This window comes from Rhipicephalus microplus, chromosome 10, assembly GCF_043290135.1.
Source record: "Rhipicephalus microplus isolate Deutch F79 chromosome 10, USDA_Rmic, whole genome shotgun sequence".
NCBI lineage: Eukaryota > Metazoa > Arthropoda > Arachnida > Ixodida > Ixodidae > Rhipicephalus > Rhipicephalus microplus.
The window spans coordinates 11,825,862-11,853,432 of record NC_134709.1 but is presented as its reverse complement, the minus strand read 5'-3'; the positions used below and the strand labels follow the sequence as shown (position 1 = coordinate 11,853,432).

General features: G+C 41.5%; 1 protein-coding gene across 6 annotated transcripts in view; it reads left to right on the top strand.

Annotated features, from left to right (window-relative positions):
- bt (projectin protein bent) overlaps nucleotides 1–26,622 on the top strand; it is a 201,363-nt gene extending 174,741 nt beyond the window's left edge. For 4 of the 6 annotated variants that reach the window (XM_075875041.1, XM_075875038.1, XM_075875042.1 and 1 more), the window contains 32 exons: nucleotides 516–694; nucleotides 951–1,229; nucleotides 1,991–2,163; nucleotides 2,604–2,733; nucleotides 3,176–3,481; nucleotides 3,969–4,253; nucleotides 4,658–4,945; nucleotides 5,529–5,694; nucleotides 7,313–7,434; nucleotides 7,550–7,582; nucleotides 7,698–7,763; nucleotides 7,911–8,001; nucleotides 8,633–8,836; nucleotides 10,275–10,416; nucleotides 11,346–11,545; nucleotides 11,634–11,786; nucleotides 11,920–11,965; nucleotides 12,069–12,149; nucleotides 12,249–12,354; nucleotides 12,692–12,809; nucleotides 13,527–13,699; nucleotides 14,228–14,273; nucleotides 15,009–15,156; nucleotides 15,311–15,488; nucleotides 18,203–18,952; nucleotides 20,006–20,151; nucleotides 20,644–20,800; nucleotides 21,900–22,022; nucleotides 22,463–22,660; nucleotides 23,373–23,486; nucleotides 24,347–24,576; nucleotides 26,132–26,622. In XM_075875041.1, coding sequence (XP_075731156.1) covers nucleotides 516–694; nucleotides 951–1,229; nucleotides 1,991–2,163; nucleotides 2,604–2,733; nucleotides 3,176–3,481; nucleotides 3,969–4,253; nucleotides 4,658–4,945; nucleotides 5,529–5,694; nucleotides 7,313–7,434; nucleotides 7,550–7,582; nucleotides 7,698–7,763; nucleotides 7,911–8,001; nucleotides 8,633–8,836; nucleotides 10,275–10,416; nucleotides 11,346–11,545; nucleotides 11,634–11,786; nucleotides 11,920–11,965; nucleotides 12,069–12,149; nucleotides 12,249–12,354; nucleotides 12,692–12,809; nucleotides 13,527–13,699; nucleotides 14,228–14,273; nucleotides 15,009–15,156; nucleotides 15,311–15,488; nucleotides 18,203–18,952; nucleotides 20,006–20,151; nucleotides 20,644–20,800; nucleotides 21,900–22,022; nucleotides 22,463–22,660; nucleotides 23,373–23,486; nucleotides 24,347–24,546 — 5,401 coding nt within the window. In that variant the 3' untranslated portion in view covers nucleotides 24,547–24,576; nucleotides 26,132–26,622. The remainder of the gene's footprint in view (nucleotides 1–515; nucleotides 695–950; nucleotides 1,230–1,990; nucleotides 2,164–2,603; nucleotides 2,734–3,175; nucleotides 3,482–3,968; nucleotides 4,254–4,657; nucleotides 4,946–5,528; nucleotides 5,695–7,312; nucleotides 7,435–7,549; nucleotides 7,583–7,697; nucleotides 7,764–7,910; nucleotides 8,002–8,632; nucleotides 8,837–10,274; nucleotides 10,417–11,345; nucleotides 11,546–11,633; nucleotides 11,787–11,919; nucleotides 11,966–12,068; nucleotides 12,150–12,248; nucleotides 12,355–12,691; nucleotides 12,810–13,526; nucleotides 13,700–14,227; nucleotides 14,274–15,008; nucleotides 15,157–15,310; nucleotides 15,489–18,202; nucleotides 18,953–20,005; nucleotides 20,152–20,643; nucleotides 20,801–21,899; nucleotides 22,023–22,462; nucleotides 22,661–23,372; nucleotides 23,487–24,346; nucleotides 24,577–26,131) is intronic. The other 2 variants (XM_075875040.1, XM_075875039.1) reach the window with 2 other exon arrangements.
- Nucleotides 26,623–27,571: the final 949 nt, after the last annotated feature.

Genomic DNA, 27,571 nt, shown 5'->3' with positions numbered 1-27,571 from the left:
CGGTGCACTGTGGCTGCTGCCCACATAAGCACGTCATTCCATGGGCTTGTTAAGTGATAAGTGTTGTTAAGTGTTAAGTTTGTATTAACAAACTCTTGCATACAGTGCTTATCATGTAATAAATACATCATATTTTATAGAGCATGAGACTTAATGTTTCACTAATATAAGTGATACCTATAGCCTTCATAAATGGCACAAGATTTTTTTTGTAGCAAATGCAAGCAGCAAGAGAAGTTTCTCTAAACGTCACTGCATTGCCTGCTATGAGTGAAATAGAATGCAGATTCTTTGGTTCAGTTTTATCTCCGCACATTCTTACATTACTTTTATTCCTATCCTTTGTATTTTACTTATGCTGCAGGATATCATCAGTACGTAAGTCACATTAAATCCTATTTCCAAGCAGGAGCCGAAATAATGGCGCTGATTCGAATTAGTACTCTGTGAGGTAACTCATGTAGTATTGAATGTAACTGCTTACAACTTCTCTCGTCCATCATCTTTGTTACAAGGCTAAAGAATGGCCGAGACATTCGTGGTGGAACAAGAATCCGAGCCGTTGAGAAGCCAGAAGAAGGCGTCTACCAGCTCGTCTTCAGCGAGATTGAAGACGGGGATGAAGGAGAATACACCTGTGAAATTAGCAACCCTCTGGGCTCAGCACGGTGTTCTGCTGACCTCAAGATTGCTGGTCAGTTGGATGTATTTCTCACTTATCCTCAGACAGGCCTTATAAGGGTATTTTAAACAGACAAAACTCTTTTTTTTTTCTTCTGTAGTATTTAATTTTCAAAAGCAATACAAAGAATGTTGTTCCTGATCCCTCCTATAGTCAGAATACAATACTTGAGTGCGCTCTTGGGTTTCCTGTGTAAAGTGACTAAATGTAGAAAGTGTCAGAGAAATGTTTTTTACTCCTGATTAAAGTATCATGCAACCTCATGCAGCGCCGCCACGAATCGAGCGCTGTCCGAATGAAGTGTACGTGCCAGAGAAGGACAATGGCAAGGTCAAGATCTACTTCTCGGGCTCAACACCCATGGAGGTATCGCTGTTCAAGGGAGGCCTTGAAGTGCCGGAGAGTGACCACCTCAAGTACACGGTGTTTGATGACTATGTCATCGTGTACCTGCGTGAGGCTGAGAAGCCAGATGAGGGCAAGTACCAGCTCACCCTCAAGAATGACAGCGGTACAGCGAGCGCCCAGTTCACACTCTACGTCACTGGTGAGCAAGAAGATTTACTGGAACTCTTGCCTTTTTTCGTGGGTCGCTTCGCTGGGTAGCAACGTATCTAGCCAGGCACTGTTACAGCGCGCCACAGATATCAAAGACAGCCACAAAATGTTACATAATCTAATGATGCTTGCTTAATGTGACCTTCTTTAATTATTAGGCACGGTTAGTCAAACTAAGTTTCTCAAAGTTTATGTCAGAACTGCTAGCGGCTGCAAAATACTACCGGTGTTCAAATATAAATGTCAATTTCTATGCCGGATAGTAGGCAGCTCAATACGCCACATCAGTTAGCTGATTGCCACAGTAGATAATAAATTACAGTAAACTCTCGCTAAACAGAACCTGAAAAGATCAGGAAAATGTGTTTTATTAAACAGGAGTTCTGATTACGGAGAAATGAACTACGGTGCAGAATTGAAGTATGAAACCAGTCATATTGGAGGCGGTTGTTTCATTTAGGCAGCAGTTCTGTTTTTAAGAGATTTCCATTTACTGTGAGTCTGCTGTATACCTATGGGCTGCGGGCTTGTGTACTCAAGAAGGTTAATGGGGGGTTGGATTAATCAAACGTTTAAATTGCCATGCAGTTTAATAACAGGGCATTTATAAGACATGTGAGACAATTTCAAGGTCGTAAGCTGCGTCGTCAATCCTGCCCATTTCTTCTACACATTGTATAGTATTTGTAGCCTTTGTAGTTAACGAGCTGAATTTCAAGACTAATTCTGGATGTGAACTTCCACTCACAGGCTTACCTGGCCCACCTGTTGGACCTCTGGAAGTGTCTGACATCACTCAGCACACGTGCAAACTTGCATGGCACCCACCGAAGTATGATGGCGGCTGCAAGGTCACCCACTACATTGTTGAGCGCAGGGAAACCACTCACAACCAGTGGGTGGTCGCGAGCACTTACTGTCGTGTGAGTACATTCTGCAACACGAGATGTTTTGTTACACACATTGATTATCTCCAGGTCCGCTGCAAATGTTGCAAGTCTAGTTACCTTGAGTGTTTTAGCGCATTTGCACTGTCCAATGTGCGGCATCTAAAACATTGCCGAGGTATGTTGAGTTGAGCAGAAATCTGCACCTTGGGTATTGGCAGCAGTTAACTTGCAAGGCTGCCCTTGAATGTTCACACTATTTTGAGTTCCTTGTGCCAACTAACAGGAGCTCTGCGGACAGTGTGTCTTATAGGAAAAATGACTGCATCATTTTATGCACAGCTAAACTTACGAAATAGCTTATACGATAATCTACTTCTGCTTGTGTGTATAGGTAATTACTGTGCTAGAAAAAACAAAATAAACTAATTTCATTTTTTATCTTTCTCTCTCTTTTTTCTTTTGTGTATGGACAGGACACAACACTAACAGTACAAGGTCTGACTGAAAATGGGGAGTACCTCTTCAGAGTCATGGCTGTCAACGAAAACGGCCAGAGTGCTCCACTGGAAGGAACAAACCCGATCATTGCCAAGTTGCCATTTGGTCAGTAACGCAAAGGATTTCGCATCTCTCACATTTGCTTCTTGTGCAATCATTTAAATTTATAAAACAGTGCATCGCTACACTTTAATTTACATATTTTTTCTTTGTTCTAGATGCCTTAGATGCTTTCACTGCACTTGAATTTATATTGAATCCACTGCTGGCGCATATAAACCTTGCTTGCGGATCAATAGTAAAGTACAAACTTAAACGTCACTGTTTTTAAAGGCACATGGTTTGCTCTATTCTTTCAGGCTTAACAAGCACACTTGTGCCAGAATCCTTGAGGCCTAGATTTTCACTTTACTGACTATGCTACAGTTCACCCTCAGCGGTGCTTATCTTCTTCGTCTTGCTTTTCTGCATTGATAATCATGCACAGCATACAGCATACTGCTCTCAGCTTCAACTCAAGAATCGTTTTTTTACATGGTGCATGCAGATCCACCAACTGCACCTGGCATACCCGTGGTAACTGAGGTGGGTGGCGACTTTGTGAACCTGTCGTGGGAGAAACCAGAATCAGATGGTGGCTCGCGCATCCTCGGCTACTGGGTGGACAAGCGTGAAGTCGGCACTCAAGCCTGGCAGCGCGTCAACCCCGCGCACCTGTGCCTGCCAACGCAAATCAATATCCCCAACCTCATTGAAGATCGTCAATACGAGTTCCGCGTGTTTGCCGTCAACGAGGCCGGCCAGAGTCCACCGTCTTCGAACTCCCAGCAAGTCAAGATCAAGGACCCACAGGGTGAGTGACCCGATCTGTAGAGCTGAACATCACGAAAGACGGAGGCACAAGAAGACATGCCCACAGAGGACCAGTTCTGACCTGTTCAGTTTAATGTTCAACTTTGCAGATGTCGGAGGAACTTGCCCAAACCAAAGCACTCCTAGACCTATATGTAGACTTGCAAAGCACCAATGTGTGGTAAATGTTGCATAAGATTACATGGGAATTAGGTCAAGTATAGATGTGTTATTTAACCACTTAATGGCTGGAAGCACTTATTGGGCAGATAGCATAGCTCAGTGCTTCTAGATATCCTTTTCTCATTTTATATGATAACCAAGTGATATATCGTAATGCATCATCTTAATTTTTGTTCACCGATCTTCACTATCGCTGCACCCACTGCTTATATGCTGCAGCAAATGCATTTGGGTCACCAGTGGTGACAGTAGCATTACAGCAATGATGTATGTGTGACCTTGTGATGCCATCACCTCACGTGCAGCCGCAACACCACCTGAGTTCATCATGCCGCTCAAGACGGCCATGGGCATTGAGAACAAGAGTGCCCAGTTCCAGTGCAAGGTGACCGGAAACCCGACCCCCGAAATAACATGGTACAAGGGCACACGCGAGCTGCACGAGAGTCTCAAGTACAGCATCACGCGCGAAGGTGAACTGTGTACCCTCATCATATCAGACATCTTTGGGGAGGACGCCGACGAGTACACCTGCCGTGCTGTCAACAAGGGCGGCACCCGTTCTACTCGGGCAGAGCTGCTCATCAAGAGTAAGTCCCTTCTTTTGATGTACTCTGGTTTTGCACTCAGATTTGTTAATTTTTACGATGGTAGAGAAACACGAAGTGGTGGCTGATTTTTCTCGCAATAGAAATAACCAGGGTTTTTGTTCACTGATATCCATCACTTTCCTTGCATAGTACGAGGTGACGGTGCATGTGCATCAATTATTTAGAAATAAATATGTGAAAGAATTAATCAATTTCGCAAAGGAAAAGCATTTAAGAATTATAAATCTGCTTGCAGCATAATGAAGTAGTCTTTGTAACCACACAGTAGCCTGCACATGTGTGATTTCCAGCTTGCAAACTATTTATTGTGTCAATGAACCTTGTTCCGTGTTATTCCTCATAGCTTTACTTTAGTGATTGTGCCTTCACACTTCCATGCACAGCGGCACCACACATCAACGTGCCACCTCGTTTCCGCGAACTGGCCTGCTTCGAGAAGGGCGAGAATGTGGTGCTCAAGATTCCCTTCACGGGCTTCCCGAAGCCGCGCATCAAGTGGTTCAAGGAAGGCGAGGAGATCGAGAGCGGCGTTCACTTCGACATCCAAACTGGCGAGCGGCACGCCATCCTCACCATCCGTGACGTCAACAAGACCGACAGCGGACCGTACCGCCTGGTTGCGGAGAATGAGCTTGGCATGGACTCTGCTATCATCAAGGTCCAGATCAGTGGTAAGCTATGCATTCAATGTTCGACTGCATTCGGCATTTGGGAACATGAATTTTTGCCTGAATCACGAGGCTGGTTTGGTGAGCTGATCGATATTGCATTTTAGAAACCTTTCAGCACACACAGGCTGAGACAAAGAAAAAAAAAACACACATCAATAAACTAAAAAGGATGGTTTATTGTTGAAGAATTGAAATGCACACACGCTGAACGAGTCAATGACAACACTCTCAAAGCCAAGCACCAACAAAAAATAAACTAAGAGTATGACACTCGTCATTTCGCATTTTGCCCTTTGCCTATCGTTCGATGCCCTTCTTTGAGATTGTGACGGAAGGACTGCTGGCACGATTCTCTTGATCACGATCGATTTGGTACATTCGTGAAAATCACCGACCACTTCCTGAGAAAAAGCTTGTTCCTTCTTTTGTCCCTGTTTGTGGGCGCTATAGCTTTTCCGAGATGCCTCCCTGACCTGTGGCTGCCAGTGGTACATCCTGTGTTGCTCTGCTTGCGCCATTCTGCGACTCTCCGCCTTCGTGCCTTGTCAATTAAATAGAAAAAAACTTTTTTGCACCCAAACAGACAAACCTGATCCACCCAGACACCCAGTGGTTGAGAACATCAATGATGACAACTGCCTGCTGTCATGGAAACCACCGTTGTGGGATGGTGGAAGCCACGTCACGAACTACATGATTGAGAAACGAGAAAGCCCACTCACCACGTGGGTGCGCTGTGGAAACACGAGGTATGTGGTACCTCATACTATGCAAAGTAACATCTGGCCTCTAGTTGAAGATGAGTATCAATTAGGATTATCTACTCTTTATCTAAAATTTCAGATCAGATAGTACCACATGATCGGATTGTCAAATTAAGTGACTGCCTAAATTTGAACATTTCTGTGAATTGTTTTCAAGTAATGCGTAGTGACGTGATAGAAATTGAACACTAGGTTTGAAATGGTTGGGTTATTATAGCCTTGCTTGAGTCTGAATCAATTAGCCAAAGTTTTGCAGTTACACTGGCATCACAGTCAGTGAACATTTCAAAATTTATTCGTAAACTGAATGACTTGTATTCAATTTCATACAATTGCTACATGATTTGTTCTCAAATCAGCGTCATGATTAATTGATTTGTAACCCTTTTCTTGGACCATCATTTTGCTTAATTCATAGCCTTTTCGGTTTCAGAAATCATTATTTGCACACCTTTGACTCAAAAGCATCCACAAGACATTCTGATCTGACAATATGCTGATACCCTGAGTTCATTAACTTTTTTACTGAAATGAGTGAAGTATGCTAAATATAAATTACCAATCTTTACTTGATCCTTCTTTTGTGTTTTTTTTTTCAAGTGACATAAAGTGGCATTGTTTCTTTTGCATGCCCCATTATCTGCAGTGCCAATATTATAGGTGTTAACGTGCACCTGTTTTATTAAATAGTTACTTCATTCGTACTGGATGTGGGAATTGAGGCTGGCCCGCTGCCTTTAAGCGGGCTTTCCCGCCTTTTCTGCCGTTCTCATGTCCCGACATGTCTGCCCTCCTTGCTGTCTGCCGCGCTGGGAAGGGCGGAGTGACGTATAACTCCCTCACCCGGTAGCGGATGTTGACTGTGGCGCCGCACGCGGGGACCCCTGGGAGGTTTTCGCGCGCTGCGTCAGGAGCGGTCAGATACTCTCCGGGACAGCAAACGGTGAGCCACGCTATCTTTTCGTCCGTCGACTCCCGTCAGTCGGGGCTCGTCGGACTTCGCTGACGGCGCCTGGCGCCCAAGGCGAACGCTCACCCGCTGTTGCCCCGCTGCGTACGCACGGCCGAAGGGCGGTACGGTGTCCTAGTGCGTGGCCTCGCTACGCCGACCCGTCTCCCTTCGAAGCCCACGCGAGCGCCTTTGCCCTCGCTCGAGCAACCGGGCCTTTGCTCCGGTGTCTCCGTGGATCGGCTTTACCGCGGAGACGTGCTCGTGGCACCCCTGTGTAGTACTTTGTGCCCGTGGCGTGGATAAGCCTACTTGCTTTCCCGCCGCGCCTATTTGCAACGGGCTGTACTGCGTTTGGTGTTGCCACAATAAAGTGTTGCGACTTGAGCAGTATCGTGTTTCCCGCCACGGTGACGGTTAACGCGTGCCCTGCGGCTCGCTAAGACCGGACCCACACTGGTGGCCGTACTCCTTCGGGATACGTGTACACCACATGGTTACCAGTTGTGTGCAAGCTAGAAAATCAATCTAACTGGTCCGTTGTTTTTACCTTATTGCACTTGCTGTGACAAATATTTTATTCATTTTGTATTAGTAGTACAAACAAGTTACAGGTGCCCTGGTAATTTTTGGTGTACTGTACCTGCTTTCTAGGTTCACAACTCACCAGATCACTGGCTTGAACCCGTCCAAAGAATACCAGTTCCGCGTGTATGCTGAAAACGTCTTTGGAAGAAGTGAGCCTTGTGAACCCACATCTCCCATCATGACCAAGCGTAAGGATCCAGTCTTGTGAAGCTACTCACACTATTTTTTTTTCTTTTTGCTATAATAAAGATTTTCATTTCTGGTAACGATTTAATCCAAGCTGTATGCTTATTTCCATTGCAGCTTCAAGGAAGGAAAAGAAGAAAGACTACATGGGTATGTTTACATATCTAATTGTTTCTCCATAGACTTGAAGATTGTTTTTTCAGTGGCCTCTAAGGAATACAGTCACTTTTCTGTATTTGACGCTAGCCTTTGTCATTTATTTCAGTTGACGAACACGGAAAGAAGATCAGAGGAAAATCTGAAGGAAAAATTACAAACTATGACCAATTTGGTAAGTTATCACATCACACTATCCACTTGATAAGGACCCCAACTAAGCAGATTGAGTCAGTGGTGGGACTTATTGCTCTGCTCGTTGTTCCTGTAAAGCTGATTTATTGCTTTTCATCTTTTTTTTTTTTTTTTTTTGCTGATGCAGTGCATGACTTCGACAAGTACATTCCGCAACCAATCGACATCAAAACTTCCAGCGTGTATGACTACTACGACATCCTCGAAGAGATCGGAACGTACGTCAACCATGTTCCAATACTTTTCTCATGGAAGACCCTGTTTATGGGCCTGGCCCAGTGCCGTTAATGTAAAAAAAACATCTAAAAACGACCTAACTTAGCATTGCGAGACAAGATGTCTCCAGCAGCTGATGACTCTCACCTAATTATACTTGAGCTGTGTCATATTTCACTTGTTAAGCCAGCCCTTATTAATTGTTGACAATTTTTAATAGCTGATCCCTATGGATTCTTGCATTTCACAGAAACTTCATCCTTTCTTATTGTGCTTATGCATACAAAAATATTGGTTTTATGAAAAACAGGGCTTGCAAGGTCCATGCTGTGGTACAATGTTCACAAATCAATACATACACAGAGGCATTTCTTTTGAATGACTTGTGTTTTCACAGCATTCATTCAGCTTATTTTGAGCATGGAATATAATGAACAATGTCTTTAAAAGCTCAAGATGAATGGGATGCAGTGTTTATACGGTGAAACGAAGTCACATCCGACACAGAAATAGATTTGTTATATCATGAAATTCGTTATAAATTGTATCTATAGCACGACAACACCTCATTTACTTTGTCATAAGTGAAAATTTGTTATATCAGTTTCTCTGTTTTCTGCCTTTCCTCTCCAGGGGCGCCTTTGGTGTGGTGCATCGCTGCCGCGAGAAGAAGACTGGCCACATTTTTGCAGCCAAGTTCATTCCCGTTTCTCATCCTTTGGAGAAGTCCATTATCCGCAAGGAGATAGACATTATGAACCAGCTGCATCACCCCAAACTCATCCGCCTTCATGATGCTTTTGAAGATGACGACGAAATGGTGCTCATCTATGAATTGTAAGTCCCACGGACATGTGATTTCTTTTTGCAGTTTTTATTATCGATGTTGGTACCATTCGCAACATGCTGAAACTTGCGCTTCACTAAGCAGTATTGCAGAAAGTATGTCATGTTCATTTTTCATATCAGTGTTGCTAGACACAACTCACATGGTCTATTGTGCAACTGATCACATGACTGCTTCTAGAGCATTACTTATAGCTGATGAGCCTTGGTAGTCTACCCAGAAAGGTCACCAATGCTGCCCGTGGACAGGCTTGCTACCTACAAGATAACAGGCTGCTGCTAAAATTTAGTGCAAGAATCTCAAAATGTTTATAGTACCATGGTTGACACATTGATGTGTAATCATTTCATATGGCCTTTCATAAGTCTTTCAAATACTTGAGTAAAAAAAAATCTGTTATTCGAAGCTGCTGTAATGCTCATGAAGAATGTCTGTCGCTTCAGAGCCAACTGTATTGAGGAGTACTGTCAGTTTCTTGTGCATTACTTGTAGAGGGTGAAATTTTTACAGTGGCCATAGTATGATACCCAGCTGGTATAGTTACATGTGCCGTGGCTTAGACACTTTTGGCAAATACTGGTTCTGCTTGACTGATTGTGTGCTGATATCATACTATTGTTTATATGTTATTGTAGAGATGTATTTGGTAGCCTCCCAAGCCTAGATTTGGAACGGCTGGTGTGCATGTGTTTCTGTGGCGAATGTGTAATCGTGACTTATAGCTAGGGCTTGGTGTTTTCGGATAAATGTGAGAAAATCCGATGAAACACTTGCCAGTAAATGTTTCGACAATTCAGATTTATTCAATAAACTCCGATTTTAATGGCCAATATGAGCTTGATCCGTTCTTTAATCAAAAAGGCATGTTCTAAGTGGTGATTGATACAATGGCTGGTTTGGCCAATATAAGCCTGAGGCAACATCTTGATATACGGTCTCCTAGTGGCACTGAGCGTACCAGATGACGTGTAATACGTGGACCTCATAAAATATGTGTGCGTCTATCACAACAAGCTTCAAGGTTGTAATGCGCACAAACATGAGTGTTGTTTATTCAAGTGTCTATATTTGTTTATGCTTTCAACACTTCCAGACTACTAAAGTGCACTTTGTGAGGTTTGATGTTTTCGTGATCAGATATCATTTCATCTAAGATAATGGAGCATTGAGAAAAATGTAAAATTAAACTTTGAATTCGGATTGGCAAATTTTGAAAACCCTGCGAAACACAGAATTTCTGCCTAAAAATAAACTCCTACAAACACCCTTCGAATTTCAAGAAAAATAAATCTCCAAAACATAGAATAAAATATGCACAACCATTTATGACTGGCATTGATAATGGTGCATCATTTTTTGTGGCATCTTAATTCTGATATGATGTTAGAATTCTCATCTTTCATCTCCTCTGCATCCCAAAAACTTCAGCATGTCTGGTGGAGAGCTGTTTGAACGCATCACAGATGAGGACTACAAGATGTCCGAGGCTGAAGTGATAAACTACATGCGCCAGATCTGCGAGGGTGTCAAGCACATGCATGAAAAGAACATTATTCACCTTGACCTCAAGGTACTGTGCATGCATTTAAGAATGAAGTCTTTTTTTGTAGGCTTATGCGAATATTTCAATCCTTCAAATATTTGAACAAATAGTACAATATTCAAATTCGCTTCTATTCGAATTTTAGTTATAGAAAATTTCAAAGTATTTGAAATGAATGAATACATGTATATTAGTCTATTAGGTAGTCAGCGTGTGACCCCTTTAGAGGTTGTTTTACTGCAGTAAAGGTTTGCTTACCATGAAAACACTTATACATGAGAATTTTGCACTGCCGCAAAGCTTCATTTTAAGGTTAAATGAACATTACCCTCACAATTATTCATCATGCCCATTACATCAGTTTAAAAGCTTGTTATACCAGCTTTTATGCTCCAAGTGAAAGGAATTTTACAACGTAATGTATTCTACAGGTTATCACTAGCATTCTACTGAAAGTAAAATCCTTCTACTATTCAAAGTCCTCTTCGTTTGGGCCAAAAAGAATGGCATTAGCACAGGCCTTGTTTCAATTTTTAAAACAAGGCCTGTGCTTTTGTTAAACAAATGCAGATTTGGTGGCTGATGATAAATATGCCTTTTTTTATCATATGTGACATGTACTATACTCATACATCATTATAACAAAGTTGCATCTTACACAAAAATAAGTTTGTTATATCAAAAAAAAATATTACAAAGGTATATTCCTAACACTATATTTATTGCAAGACTATTTTTATTTACTTTGTTACAACGATATTTCGTTATATCCGGGTTCTTTATATCGAGGTTTAAATATATTCCAACCAGATTCAATGTTATTCGAACCAAATCACTATTCCATTTCGCTTTGAACCTAAAATTCATTATTCGTGCAATCCTATTGTTTTGTTCTTCGGTCATATAATCAAACCTGTTTCTCACCGTTTCCTTTTTTTTTACTATTTTCCCCCCAGCCTGAAAATATTATGTGCCAGACTAGGAAGAGCACGAATGTCAAGCTCATCGACTTTGGACTGGCTACCAAGCTTGATCCAAATGAGGTCGTCAAAATATCAACTGGAACTGCCGAGTTTGCGGCTCCTGAAATCGTTGACCGCGAGCCAGTTGGCTTCTACACGGACATGTGGGCGGTTGGTGTGCTGGCATACGTCCTGTGAGCACCACCCTCTCCGTGAACACATTTCTTGATTCATTTATTCGACCTGATCATGACTAAAGCGTGCCCTACTTTCATTTTGCAGATTGAGTGGTCTGTCGCCGTTTGCTGGTGAGAATGACGTTGAAACACTGAAAAATGTCAAGGCCTGTGACTGGGACTTTGACGATGAGGCATTTGCAAATGTTTCTGAAGAAGGCAAGGACTTCATTCGCCGCCTGCTCACAAGAAACAAGGAGTATGTGCTTTGTTTTCTTTTCTTTTTTTTTTTTTGCCTTTGGAACACATATTAATTTCCATAAATTGTGTTTTTGTTTGTTTCCTTTTTTTTTATTGCTGGCATGTCTCACATCTGATGTTTTCTTCCACAGTAAGCGTATGACAGCGCATGAATGTCTGGAGCACAATTGGCTCAAGGTATGTGTCAAGTATGTTGTTTCGCTGAAGAGAATGCCAATATTGATTCAAGTCTGAGCCATGTTGCTCTCATGCTTTACTAAAATTTATTCTTTTTTATCAGGGTGATATCAAGGAGTCGGCAACCATTCCAATACCCAACAGCCGGTACATCAAGTTCCGGGATCACATCAGGGCCAAATACGTAAGTGTGCAATTATCACCCTGTATATCAACAAGAATTAGATTGGGTGATTCATCATTTCAACCCTTATGTAATCTTCCCCTTTCTTCTACTCTTCAGGGCCACTACTGGGACTCATGCACAGTTCCTATTGGTCATATTGCAAACTACAGCTCATTACGGAAACTCCACGACAAGAAGTACAACATCCATGACTTCTACTTTGGTCAGTGTTTGTTCCTCATTAACCATCTTTGTTTTTTTTTAACATACCAGAGCAGAGAGTGAAAGAAAGCACTGATGACACCTTACTAGCTGATGCCTGCAGGCAACGTTTCTTCAGCCCTTTCATTCTCTGCACATTTGCTTAATAACTTAATTAGATACTCTATATTTTATAGCTGCTGTCTTAAGCAGCAACTTTCTGAAGAAGTTGATGAGCATACTGTTCATCTCCCTATATGCCTACTACTCCTAAATGTATTCATTTCCAAAAAGTTGTCTTGCACTGTGAATGCACTTGGGAATAATCATAAATGTTGCTTTGTTTCCTGTGCTTTCAGATCGACGACAAGCGGCACCACGCTTTGTCATCAAACCAACAAGTGCATTTGCCTTTGAAGGACAAAGCGCCAAATTTTACTGCAGGGTTATTGCTGCTGCACCTGCAACCATCACATGGTGAGAAATCATGTCCGTCATTGTTATTTATTTTGTGTCCATTATTCTCTCACACATAAAGGAACAAGGTCAATTTGTAGCCTCGGTGGCTGCACTTCAGTGGGGGCTGAATCTAATGAGCTCCTGTCTGCTTGAATTTATGTGAATTTGAAAGAGCCCCAGATGGTTGAAATGAATCCAGTCCTCCACAACAGTGTGTGACAAAGTCATGCCGTTGCTTGTAAAACCCCAGCAATTAATAATAATTATTTCTCCCAAATGAACATGACGGTCATCCTTTAGTTTGGTAGTTGTCACACCCATTCCTCCTTGCTTACAGATTTATTGTGCTTCAAAACATGGCAGGTTTTAATGCATTACTTATTGTGCAGAATGTCATCTGTGCTACTTGATAAGCAGAAGGTGCTTGGCTGAAATTATGACTTGTTTATATGTCTTGAAAAGCATTCTTATGAAGTAATGCTGAAGTGTAGTCTCAAATGTTCTGGGACTCTACATCTGTCCAAGTGGATGATGTGGACGTAGCTGCAAAAATGACAAATTTATGAAATGTGTGACGTTGTAAACATAAAATATAGTGGAGCTACGCGGCTTCATCGTAACAGTTAAACCAGGCTTATATATTTAACTGTCAATGGAGCTCAGCAAGCCCGTAATTTCCGAGTAGGCTCCGTTGTGCTAGAAGGTGCCTTCACATATGTATTTATTATGTCACAGGTATCGTGACAGCTGCGAACTTCGGCAGAGCGTAAAGCACATGAAGCGCTACGAGGGCGACGACTACTACTTTATTCTGAACCGGTGTCGTCTTGACGATCGTGGCGAGTACATCATTCGTGCAGAAAACAGTTACGGCTACAGAGAGGAGCCTGTCTTCCTGAATGTTCAAGGTAATAGACAAGCTATCGCTCCTTTGGCTTTATTTACTTTCCAGGCATGTGAATCAGAGTATGATGCACTTTTCAGTGCTATACAAAAACATTTCAGATGCTAGATGTAGCTACATTACTTGAATGTAGACTATTTAATAAGCCAGTAAGTGACATATTAAACACTGCATACCCGACTTACTAAAAATTATGACTGAGTGTGATTACCTTAACTATACGTGTGTGCACAGGGGGCAGTAGGGTAGCACGGCCACCCCCCTTAATCATTTAAGAAGGGTGCGAAATGTTTCCGTAATTATTCAAAATGCAAGTTTTCTTTTGGACTCGACTGATGAGAGAGTGGAACAGATTGTATAAGAAAACTTAGCTCCCCCTTGAGGGAGAACCTTGCAGGTGTCTATGACCTTAACCCAGTTATTTATGCTATAATTGATGCATTTGTTGTGTCCAAGTTTGCTTGTAGTTTTCAATTGATGTATTGCTATTGCTGTCATTTTTTATTTACTTTTTTACTAATATGCTCCGCAGCTATGCCAATCACGATTCCAGAAGTCCGGCTAGAGGAGCCTGTCAGGTGAGATATCTTGATTTCCTGCTTTGTCATCTTTTTTTTCTCAGAAATCTTTTGTTCATTACCTGAATGAAATTACAGCTAATATCTGAGTTTGCTGCAGTCAAGACGCCTGTATTTCTGTTTGCAGTCAATATTTTAAAGGGGTTTTGAATCACCGGGTGGACTTGATGAGAAAGTACATTCTATGAACAGCAAGCGCTGGTGTTCATAGCTGTGTCAGAGGAATTTTCGGGATATACGCACACTTACCCCCGTATTCTAGAACGTCCCTTCACTCAACGCTTCACCTTCACTTGAGAAAGCCGATAGGAGCGCCGTCTCTAGGCATGGCAAGTCACTGCATATCACCAATAATCTGCTGCGATTCTTGAGTAGCGCAGCGTCATCTTCAGCTGAGCGGTGGCACAGTGCTCAACTCTGTAAAGTGAAAGCTGAAAGTCGAGTCGAGGAGCGTTTGTGAATACGGGGGTAATACTTTTCGTTAGGACTGAGTCAGTTTTCAAAAGCAATCAAGCCATCAACCAATCTAAGGTTTGCTATTATTAAATTTGAGTGCTGATGCATCGTTGAAAAGCTACTGCGCTGAAGGAGGAGAGGGCAATGAATGGGGACAGACCGTTTCTCTGTCTTCGTATGATTAGCGCTCTAGCATGTCATCGATTGATCACCACCAATTCCCCCAAGTTTTTCTTATACTAGTTCAAGCACTGATGTTCTCACATTGTGTGAATGCAGGAGGCGCAGAGAGCCTCTGAAGTACGATTTGTGGGAGGAGCCCGCCGACAGCGCTCCTTGCTTCACATTCCATCTCCGGCCTCGTGTCATCCAGACCAACATTGGCGTCAAGCTTCTCTGCTGCTTGTCTGGAAAGCCACATCCAGAGGTCAGGGCTTTAGTAAAAAGAAAATATTTGTTCATAAATATCTGTCTGATGCAGCGCACGTGCATCCTAATGACTCTTGCATGAAAACAAACTCAGAAACTGTGTCTAGAGAAGCACCAAAACCAGAGCTTCACACTTTTTTTCTAAACTGCAGATCAAATGGTACAAGGACGGCAAAGAGCTCAGCAAGTTTGACTACAACATGTCCCATGCGGATGGCGTAGTGACGCTTGAGATTTTGACTTGCAAGAAAGAAGATGCCGGCAAGTATGTCTGCAAGGCCAAAAATGCTCTTGGAGAGGATGAAACAAGCTGCTTCCTCATCGTTGAAGGTCAGTACTGGTCCAGGACACCATTCGTGATAGGTTTGTGCTGCAGTGCAACAATAGAGCACTGAATGATTTTTTTTTGTTCCCTGCATGCATTGATGTTATGACTCACTGTATGCTCATACTACAGGCGTAACTTGCGTATCAGGTGCAGCCACCAAAATGAAAACTGATTTCCAGATTCTATGTTGGCTCAAAAAAATGGTCATCATTTCATACGCAAGTTACGGTTGTTCCAGTTGTATTTTGAAACCGGCGTTACTTTCTGAAAGCAGGCTGGGAACCAAGCTGAGTGACTAGTCTGTCCTAATTTCTGCAAAGTCTGTGTGTTGTTTTAACACAGATTGTTTTGCTCTTATGTGTTTAGTGTTCTTGTGCTGACGTGTCTCACAATTGTTTTAACGTACAGCTTTAGTGAACTCTGTGTGCCAATTACAACCCAGCAGAGAAAACTATCTGCTCAAATTAAAGGGACACTAAAGAGCACAGTGATTTTCTGCGTATGCATTACATAGTAAAGTACAATTTCACAACCCTGGAAACACCACTCCTACCGCAACCAACGCTTCGTAAGCGAGGAAACGCTCGAAAAGAAAATGGGGGTGGAGACACCACCTTAAGGTTTCAGCACTAAACACTATGACATCATAAATTTTTAAGGTGTCTACAGGGTCCTACATAGCTTCTAATTGATAAAAATGAAGTGCATTGTCACCTGTGTATGCCACAGACTTAGGATACAACCTTTTAGGAAATTTGATCGAGTGAATGTATTGAAAATGTGACATATATGTTTTGAAATTTTTCATGTCATGTGTGCAAATTTCAGCGTGAAATTTAAAACCTAAACTTCGACCTCGTTTTTCTCTGATAATAATGAACTTATGATAGTGAAACATATGGCATCACAGTTTTTAGTGTGCAGTCTGTCAATCTAAATGAAGTCCATGTTTCTCTTTGGTGTCCCTTCAAACGTCCAGGACATTGTTAATGTTTGTCGTGTTCTCGTGTTGGTAATTACTCGTGCAATTTTTTTTTGTCTTTTTTTAATGCATTGTTTATAATGTCTCTGTGATTACAGTTCCTCAGCACCATTGAGACTGTGAAGTGCATGTGTTGGATTAACAACACTGTCAACCTTTTACTAAGTCCTATGGTCATTGCATTATCCTTGTCCCAGAAATCGCATTATGCCTGGCATGGCATATAATCCTCTAACGTACTAAGAACATATTCTTTTATTCAATTTGAAGTTTCTGATAAGCTTGAAATAAATTGTCAAACTACTTGTTGCAATCGTCCCCAGGCCATATTGCTTGAGGTCAGACTCAACATGAAGCTGCATGACAGCTATATGCTGATTGCTGCGGACCTGCTCTCTGCTTGTAGAGGTTTATAGAAGCCTGAGCATTCCTGTGCTATCAAGTCACCCCAGCTGACAACCACATTGCTCCGACATGACTTAGTCTATAGTCTGGCCATGAGCTCTTTGGTCTGGGGACATTCGCCACAAAAGTGACTGCTTATGCATTCTTTTTTTAAAACTGTGTCAAAATTTAGAATACTGTCTCAATATACATTGAGTTTACAACTCTAAACCGCTCAGGTAAAGCACCATATACTTTTAATTTTCTCCCCGAGTATATGGTCGTAAAAAAATTTTTTGGCTGCATGAATGCATGTTGCAAAGGTTAAATAAGCATACTTTATGACAAGATACCACAGCACAATATTTCATGAACATGTCTGCTAAATTTTAGGAATTTACAGAATGAGTAGAACAACAACATGCATTAACTAAACCTTTAACATAAATACACCTTCAGTGCAGTCACAGCTACAACTGCATAAACTACAAGTCGAAAACAGTCCAGTACAAACCAGGAATCAGGACATCAGTTCTTTTGCTTGTTGATGTGTTTTTGCTGCCAGATACCTGGCCTCTGTTGTGCACTAAGTTATACTTCTAATGTGCTGATTGGTTCGCATGAAGACCACAATCACACCTAGGCTACAATTTCTGCTGCCATTTGTCATTATACTTGCAATCTCATCTTCTGAAGACTGAGGGCAGAAATGCTTTTGAAAATTTCTTTTGAGTATACCAACAGGCATTGGTATGATGCAACATTATTTTCACTGCTCGTAGCTTTGAATTTGCTTCATTTTAAGTAAGCAGTTGTTATTGTGATTATATGAGTGCCAGAATAATTCAGGCAACAGCGCAAGAAGCGGGACCGACATATTGTGATAGATGAAGCACTGTTTGTCCCGTTTTTTGCAATGTTACTGAATTTTGCTAGTATGCACGAGATAGCCCAGTTTAATACATTATAATTAGACGTCTCTGTCAGGCAGCGCCTTTTTTATATTTTTTTTTAGTTGTAGGTTAAGCATTTCACATCAGGCTGTAAAAAACACCAACAAATCTTCTCAAAGTTCAGACCAAAAGGCACAGAAATGCAAGCAAGTGCTTCTCTCTGGCACGATAAGGCCTGGCACATATCACACTTATTCGAAAAACTATTTGGCGCAGCAGTCCAGCACATTAGCAGTACACTAGTGCAGCCACTCATCCTGCTTCCTGGTTTGCCTTTGACGGAGCATTAGCCCAAGCACTGAAGCCCTCTCATCAGTTGGGACATGAAGGCGACATGCGCGGACATGCACAACTCTGACATCAGATCACTCTCTCTCTCCGCCCATTTCCACTGCAGACCGCCGCAGACTACCTGAAGGCCATTCCCCGACCGTGATACAACATCACACAGGAGCCTCTCCTGCCTCGCCAACCCCTTACTCTGCCAAACCCGCTTACTCTGGCTACGACTCCTCCTTGTCCTCGTATGCACGAGCCTCTGATCTAGGACTGCACTCCAAGAGCGACTATTTGCGCCACTCCTCCAAATTCGCAGATACCCGATCTGTGAAGAGCTCAAGGGTCAGCGATGTCTCGTCATCTTATTCTGCCAGGGACTACTCGTCTGCGAGCAAGCACCTGGCTAGCTCCGACTACAAGTCAAGCAGTTTGTACAAATCTGACTATAAATCGGACTATAAGTCTGACTATAAGTCTGACTACAAGTCTGACTACAAGTCCAAATCTGACTACAAGTCAGACTACAGGTCTTCCTCCAAAGTCTCATCCGACTACAAGTCCTCATCGGATTATAGGTCCACATCAGACTACAAGTCCAAATCCGACTATAAGTCTGATTACAAGTCATCTGATTACAAGTCGGTGGACAAGAAGACAACTGACTACAAAGCTTCGGATGTGTCATCTTTGTCTAGGCGAGACTCTGCAAAGGACCGTGTTGCGAGTACGCTAAGTTCTGCGGCTGCCAAGCTGTCACCTCCGCCAGACACTGGAGCCACCAAGCGTGTTCAGAAGCCTTATGGTAAGAAGGAAGGAGCAGAAGGCACTAGCCCATCTCGTTCTCGGACTACGACACAGGAGCTTAAACGTAAGTATCATTACGCACCTGTTTTAACTAAATATGTATTCTAGATTGATCACTCTCAGAGATCCCTTCACATTTTCCTGGTATTACATTCCATGGTGATGGGCATTTCTTTTAGTGCACTGCAGAGCTACGCAATATAAAAATAGTGTTGATGGGAGGCTTACCATTAAAGGCTAAAATTGCTCTCGTTATACAAACCACTTATTTATAAGAGTTCAGTTAACGTGAAGTTCCATTGCATACCTTTCTTCTTTCTTTACGTGTTTCTTTGTTAGCTCATCTAATCAGTGAGAACTGAAATTCATACCTCTGAAAGTGATGAATTCATAACTTTTGAGCCGCAAATGTGTTGAGAAAAGTGATGGCATGTGTTAAAAAATTACCATGCAGAACTTCACGCCACATCTGCTTCTGCATCAAAGAACTTTGAGATATGGCTGAACTCTTCACTACATTGCAATTTTTTTGCTACTCTTCGTAAACAGTGTAATATCTCTCTACATCCTCACTATGTGCCCCCAGAAACATTTTATCAAAGTACATATACAACATAAACGACAAGAACAAAAAATACATAAAACAGGATCAGCACCAATTCTGTCGTACGTGTTTCTTTTATTCTCCTTGTTTGCACTGTTTGTGTACCCTTCAAAGATTAAGCAACTTACCTAAATCAACGTATTGTTGACACGTTTTTTCATTAGGGGCTGACTTGATCTGTCTAACTAAGGTCATGTTAATTGAATTGGAAGCTGTTAGAAGACTGGTACATTGTAACAGTTCCTGTTGCAAATATTTTGCTTTACTCTTGGTGTACAGATAGTAGTCATTTTATCTTTCCACATCTGCTATATGGACATGGTATAAGTGTATATACCGCGTCTGTTAGTAACCTCTATATAAAAATATATTTACTGTTTTAAGGACTACTAAGGTCTGGTTAAGAACATAAAGAAAGGGCAGTGTTATTTCTAATAAAGAAAAAACTACACTTATATTGGACATGCACCTGCTTGCAAAAATCAGTTTCTAAGCCATTTCATTCTTTCACAGTTCCTGATGAAGCCCTGCCCATGGTAGCACCATCTTTCAAGGTTGGTCTTCAGGACATGAGCATTAAGGATGGTGAACCCCTCCTGCTCAAAGCCGTTGTGGACGGCGACCCTGAGCCATCCGTGGAGTGGTTCAAGAATGGCGAGGTTTGGATTCCTTAACACTTCTGTATCATGTTATATGAGTCAAGCCGCTAGCTTGTTGGGTCGTTGTGGCATGTCGGAAGTCAGGGCACTGAGCATAACTGGCAGTAATGTCTATGCACCACTGATCTTCTGCTTTCTACAGAACTGAGGTTGATTATGTTCTGTTATCTTCATTACTTTTGCATTCCTAAACCGTAGCTTTCTGATTTCTCATTCTAGTCTTGATTGTACAATAGCTGTGACCCTGTAACCATGGTCACTACATGTTCACTTTTCAATTAGAGCAGCATTATAGGTGTCTTATCAATAGCTACAGCTATACTTTATTTATTTTTCATTAACAAACTAAGAACTACTAAAGCCTAGCTTTATTCATGTTGCAGTGGCGATATTAAGCATTTGTCGTATAAAAAAAATCAGCTTAAACAGTCTGATAATGAGAAAGTACACATTATGCTCGTTTTGATTAATCTTTCTGTGTCACGTGTGCAGTCTCTGAAATCCTCGGACATCATCAGCCTGAAGTACAAAAATCGTGAAGCCAGTCTTTCCATTGGTGAAGTTTACCCCGAGGATGAAGGAGAGTACGTCTGCGCAGCAACCAATGCCGAAGGCAAGGCGGAAACACGCAGCAAGCTCACCGTACTGCGTAAGTAACCTCGTATAAGCAGCATAAATTGATGCGCCATGCGAGTGTAAAAAAGCACAAGTAGACATTGTGATGCTTTGCACACCTATATTACAAATTGAAATGCATTCAGCTCACTGAAAGAAACTTAGTCCACAAGAGCTTCTCGCTGCAACTAACTCTCGTATCGCATGCACCAAGCCACTTGTCTAGTCTTTACAAACACTTGCACTGCCAGTGTCATTAGCCTTGTGCGAACGTTCAAGCACTTCGAATATTTGAACGAATATTAACGTATCCAAATTTCCTTTGGCTCGAATTTAAATTGTTGGAAATTTCTAAGATTTCATAATTGACAAATTAGTGTATGTAAAAATCTTTGTAAAGGTGGTTTTACTGTAGTGAAGAAATTCTAACTGTGAATGCACTTTTCCAGGAAAAATTAGCACTGCCGTGAAGCCACACTTCAAGGTTAAATGAACATATTACTCTTATATCGATTCGTCATTTTTTTTTTTAAGTTTAAAAGCTCCATTACACATTTTATATCAGCTTATATGCTCCAAGTATAGTAAATTTTCAAACATAACACATTTTACAAGTTATCGCTAGCATTCTAGAAAAAGGGAAACCCTGCTATTATTCAAAGTTGCTTTGCTTCCACTTTCTTTGAACCAAAAAGAATGACATTAGCACACACTCTGCTTCAGTTTGAAATTCTTACAGTATATAGTGTGTGTGTGTGTGTGTGTGTGTGTGTGTGTGTGTGTGTGTGTGTGTGTGTGTGTGTGTGTGTGTGTGTGTGTGTGTGTGTGTGTGTGCGCGCAGGTTAATTGGACCGTGACAAATATGCTCACTTTTTTATTATATGTGATATATACTACTCAAATCGATTTGAAATTATTTGAGCCAAATTGCTATTTGCTTCGAACCTAAAATTTACTCTACACTTAAGCATAAATGTTATCTTTAATAAAAGTTGATGTGAAAGGCAGTAGTGTTTTTAAATATGCAAGAGCTTTCAAATTAGATTTACCTTGTTGACACTTTTTAAACATGAGCTGACTAGCTACCATTGCTCACTTCTCTTCCTTCCTTTCTTTTTTTTTTCCTGCAATAGCCATGGAGAAAGAGGAGGTAGAATCAAAAGGCTTCGACGGCAAGTCACCCATCTTTGCTGAGCACCTTAAGAGCCATGTTGTGAAGGATGGTGATGCGGTGACGCTACAATGTACAATTAGAGGTAAGAACAAAGCAATCAATAAGCATGCACATATTGTCAAAGGAATTCACTGTACATGGCTTTTTCTTCCTCTGTTCTTTAATAGGCATGTGTACTTTCTCTGGCTTTCAGCAAAATTTGTTTCTGCTGCCAATTCTTACAAAAAACAACATAGTCGGGAGGCAGCAAAAGCTTTCCTGATGAGGCAGCATGTTAGAAAATTCCAAAGATTTTTGGTAAACGACCTGCTCACACGTTATTTTACCCACTGAAATGGAACGCGAACGAGCTCCCAAATTACTTTTGATTTGGCTAGTAACCAGGAGGCTTCATTTTTTGTAAACTGGGGTAGCCACTGTTCGGCAGGCAGTTCATTGCAATGCTAAAGGAATATTTCAGACGTTTCACATTGTCAATGTGCAGAGACAAGTTTGAGTTGATAAACAAAAATGTTATTGCAGGTTCCAACAAGTTTGATGTTGTGTGGCTGCACAATGAAAAGGAGATTAAGTCTAGCAAGGACTTTCAATATGTGACGGAGGGTGATGTTTACAAACTTGTGATTGCCGAAGTGTACCCAGAAGACAGTGGCACCTACACCTGTGAAGCTTTCAATGACGTTGGGGAAGCATTCAGCACCTGCACCCTGGATGTCTTAGGTATGCGTATTGTCACTTGTTTTACTTTATTCTGGCAACCATTCTTCAGTCTTTATCGTCAAGTTGGTGCTTGGCGAAATATATTATCGCTTCCTATTCTAGAGCAAAAGAGTACTATCAGATGAGATTGTAAATGTGGTGTGAATACTGTCACACATTCTCAGCTGTGTTAAAGCATTAGCAATTACTTTGAATTGTGTTCCTATGAAGCACGATCTTGACTTTGAATTGTGTTGTGACACATTTTATGCAAATAGCAAGAATACCTTACTTGTGTGTTCAGATTTTATGACTGATGTCCGCACTCACTGCTGTCATTTAAAAGTCTTGTTTGTCTTTCAGGCAAGAGTTTGGCCAATGTTGAGTTCAATTTTTTACTCGTGCTTTTGAAAGCATTTAATTCTGTGTTGTTACCACAACATGACAATATCTATGGATACACAGTGCTGTCATATTGATACAGAACAGCCGCCGTAGCCTTGCTGCATGAACGAGAAAGACGACGACAGTTGCTGGTTGTTGATGAACTGGCGCCATCCTGTTCGTCGAGCTCTGTGCATCGCGTATAGTTTAATAAATAAGTTACTCGTAACAATATGTAAGGCTTGACATTAGCTTTTTAAATGTGTACTTGTAAAATTTCACATCAGCATGTCCCATAAATTTGTTTAGCCAGCACCACTTTATTTTGAATACCCCCCTTTTTTTTCAGTTCCAGGTGAGCCACTCGTGGGGCCTGGATTCTCTACATATCCAAGGTCGGCAACATCAGCAGAAGGCCAGCCAGTTGTGTTCAAGTGTGTCACGGACAAAGAAGCTCTCGGAGGTTTGACACTATTTTACTTGCATTTGCTGTAGCTCAAATGAATTCATTGTCACCTGTATGGTCCCGTATTTTTTTTTTTTTTTGTAATTTGGCACTAACATTATTACAATAAGTGGAGAGAGGCACTGAAGCTAGATTTTTCTGTTTGTTCGTTTTAATAACAACAACAATGCATAATAGCTTCACTCAGTTCAGTGCAGTACAATGTATTTTGTGAATAATCTCTGGATCTTTAGCCAGAGGCTATTTATGGATACATGCACTTATGCGGAGGAGAAAATATGCGCCTCTAAGAGTAACAAGTGTGGTGACAAACATATCATATTATTTATTAACATCTTTTTTTTATATTATTTTTTGGTTTGCCAAAGCCAAGTACGCTTTTTGCAGTGTCACGCTAAGTTCAGCAGCAAGAATTGGAAGAAGGTGGAAGCGAACTGGAACAGCTTTTGTCATCTGGTGTGACATCTCGCTACTAACTACAGTTGAATGATGGAATGACAAAGTTTAATGTGTTGCCAAAATAGTTTTGTTATAACAGGTACTGTTCATAAACATATGTCAGCTGCACCGTAATAGTGACAAGATTAATATTTCATTTGCTTCTTTACATTCGTGTTCATCATATTGAGGTTCGACTGTATTAACTGTTTCCAAAGCAACGCCCTGCACTCTCATGGTTTTTATACGCTGTGCCATCATTTGCACATTGATACACTTGTACACAATAAAAACGTGTTGTACATTATAGATAGTTATGATTACCAGTTTGAGACATCAAATTTCACTTTTAGTGGATTGCAGGCCGTAAATAGTTTGTTTACTGCAGTTCATAATGTTGCACAATGACTGTATTGCAGTTCGATGGCTGAAGGATGGTGATGCCCTGAAGGAGGGTGCCCACTACAAGATTGCCCAAGATGGCCGAGCCTGCACAATGACCATCACACAGGCTACTGTAACCGACGTGGGCCAATACCAGGTCATCGCTACAGATGCAAGCGGGGAGAGCACTGCCAGCTTTGCCCTCAATGTTGTCTCTCAGGCTGACCAGCTATGAACACAGCACAGTCGAGCAGATGCTATCCAGGTAAGTCCTCTACTTCATGCTATAACCAGCACTTGTCAGCTAGGAACGTGCTACTCAATCAACTGCAGTAATACTCAAATGTGGAATCTTGCAAAAAAAGAAAAAAGAATCAACTGTTGCACTTTGATGTACAGTTGAACTCAATATGACTTGCAGTAAAGAAGTGCATTGTCCCACAAGTTTAAAGAAGCCACAAGGCTTCAGCTTGCCCACATCTTCATGGCTAAATTATATATTATTATTTGGGATCATCCCCAAATGAAAGAACGGTGTTTAGTTGTTGAAATAAGGGCTAGTGGAAGCCGTGGGTGATCTTGGTGCATGTGAGGCCATGCGCTCCCATGTTTCAGGTTATATTGAGCAGAACTGTACATGTCTGTGTGTGGCTTTTTACATTTTAAGTTGTTATAAAAGCATACATGTTGCACTTGAATGCTAAAATGGTTCAACTAAAGCAACAAAAAAAAAAGCTAATTTACCATAAGCTAACTAAAACACATATATTTGTTTTCATAGTTTTTGGTATCTGTCACATTGGCATAATTTTGACTCAAGCTTATATCAGAGCCAATACCTTCAGTGGCCAGATTTGTAATGACATGACATGGACATCTTCAGCAGTTGCACATATCAATCATTATACTAAAAGCTTTAGTGGCACCATTCTCAACCTCAACGAGGAAGCTCTTAGCGTAGCGCGAGGTCTCGCTTACCGCACTCACGATGTAGCTTCACATGAGGTGCCGGGAGGAGAGGAGTGGTGGGAGAGGGCCACAATGTTTAGGTTCTGCGACATTATACAATTCTACCAAAACTCGAGGCGCAGATTTCCACCACCTAGCTCCACATTAGACAGATCTCAGGAGGTTGACTGGAGGCGACTTCAAACTAGAACATTTCCCAACCCGAAGCACCTAAATCCCATCTACCCCGAACTATACCTGCGCACAGATACCGGACTATGCGCACAGATACCGGACGCCAATGCAGTCTCCCCAGAACAGCTTGGGGCACGGTGGAGAGCCGCGCTGATCAGCTCAGATCGAGCAGATCAAATATGGGCCATCCAGCGAGCACGGGAGGCGGCTGAGAGACAGGGTCTCTCCACCGCCCCTGGCGCGGCTTAGGCGCACGCATCAATCTGCTGGTTAAATAAAGTTTGTTCACTCACTCACTCACATTTCAATCTGTGAGCACTGCACATAGTTATCATCATCATCATCAGCCTAACTATACCCACTGCAAGGCAAAGGCCTCACCCATTATGAATATGCACATAATACCAAACAAACAAATATTCTTTTCATATAATCTCTCCAAGGTTATTTTAGTGTTTTAAGCAAGTTACTGAAACATTTTCACACCATAGACAGTTGAGTCAATATTGTAACATTACTTTTTGAAAAGGTTTAAAAGGGTTATAAGAGCACCGAAACAATGTGCTTCAACGAGGTGCAAGCAATGTAGTTAATCAAAAACGCTTGCATGATGGATTGATCAAAATAACAGCTAAATGTTTTTTCTTCTTTTCCTTTTCCTGCTGTCCCTCTCTCAGTCTCTCTTACCATCATCTTCCAGGTGCATCGTCCTGAACCTCTTGCAACGAAGTTTCTTCCTTCAACACACTTTCTTTCTGTCTTCTGCAACAACGGGGCAGCAGGATGGCATCAGCAGCATTATTTCTTTCATTGTTGATGATGGCCGTTTTTCTTTCCGTCTTCAAGAGAAGCTCACTCATACACTGAATGCGAGAAGTGTGCAGATGCATAGAGTACGGTGATGCCATCCTGCAGCAACAACGAGTGCTGCCATATAACCAACATCTTTCAGTTCAGCGCTGCAGAGAGATAACGAAACTGTTACCAGTGCATGAATGTACTCTGACCTAGGTTTTTTTTTTTTTTTTTCGCTTGCTGTAACTTTTATTTTTATTTTTCTCATGCAATATTTTCGTCTTTTTTGGAGTGTTGGTTCTCCAATCTGTTGCCGTCTCAAACTTGGCGTCTTTCTTTTCTTTTTTCAAAACTAAAAACACTATTATCACATGCAGCGACAGTACTTTCTCGGGCAGCTAAACTTGATTTCGCTTCTGCCATGGCCAGTGCAGCTCATGCACCTCTATCCAAAATTTACGCTACACTGAAAAGTGTAGCGACAAGTTCACGGCTATCATAATACTATGTACTAAGACTTCAGAAGGTGGGGGCAGCTTCTGAAGAGTGCAGAGCTTGCGGCCATGTGGAGGCGAAAACAAGTTTAGCAAACAGTGATTGTTTGTAGCCTGGGCGTCATTTTATGGGCATATGTGAATAAAGGAGAAGTCGATGTAACCTATGGTCTCTTTCCTTCCTTTTGTTGTCTACTGGGAGGCATCAGAGCATGCCAGCTATGTGGACATGACTTGTTCTTCCCAATTGTTTGGGCCAGTGGCCAAGAAAGAGTAAGGTACATTGGTCTTTAGATGAATTTCTGTTGCATACGACTGCATCGGTACAAGAACATTCATTGATTCGTTCAACGTTCCCCGCTGCCAGGAGCAATTTCAAAAGTACGATTCTTGTTTGCTTAAAAATGAATGCAATAAAAAGCAATTTGTGCATGAAATTTGAGTCTAAGATTTGCTTCTTTTTCATGCGAAAATGGAAATATGAGACTGTAGTTACAATGAAAGGACAAACATGTAAAAAAAGGAAAAATTAGTATCTGTATACAGCTGATGCAGCCAGCATATATGTAAATCTTGTATATCATTTACCAGCTTAACCATTCCACTCTAAGCATTCGTGCCTATGCTACTAAGAAAGTTCCATTTATTCATATCACTTGTGTTTCCTACATTTGGAGCCATTTGTAGGGATAGCCTATATTATATGATACAGCTTTTACACAGTAGCAGAAACAGCTGGCTGCTTGGGACTGAGCTACAGCTGTCAAATTTGAAGGCCACACAAACTGGTTTCATTTGGGCAATATAGTCAGGAATATTAATGCAGCG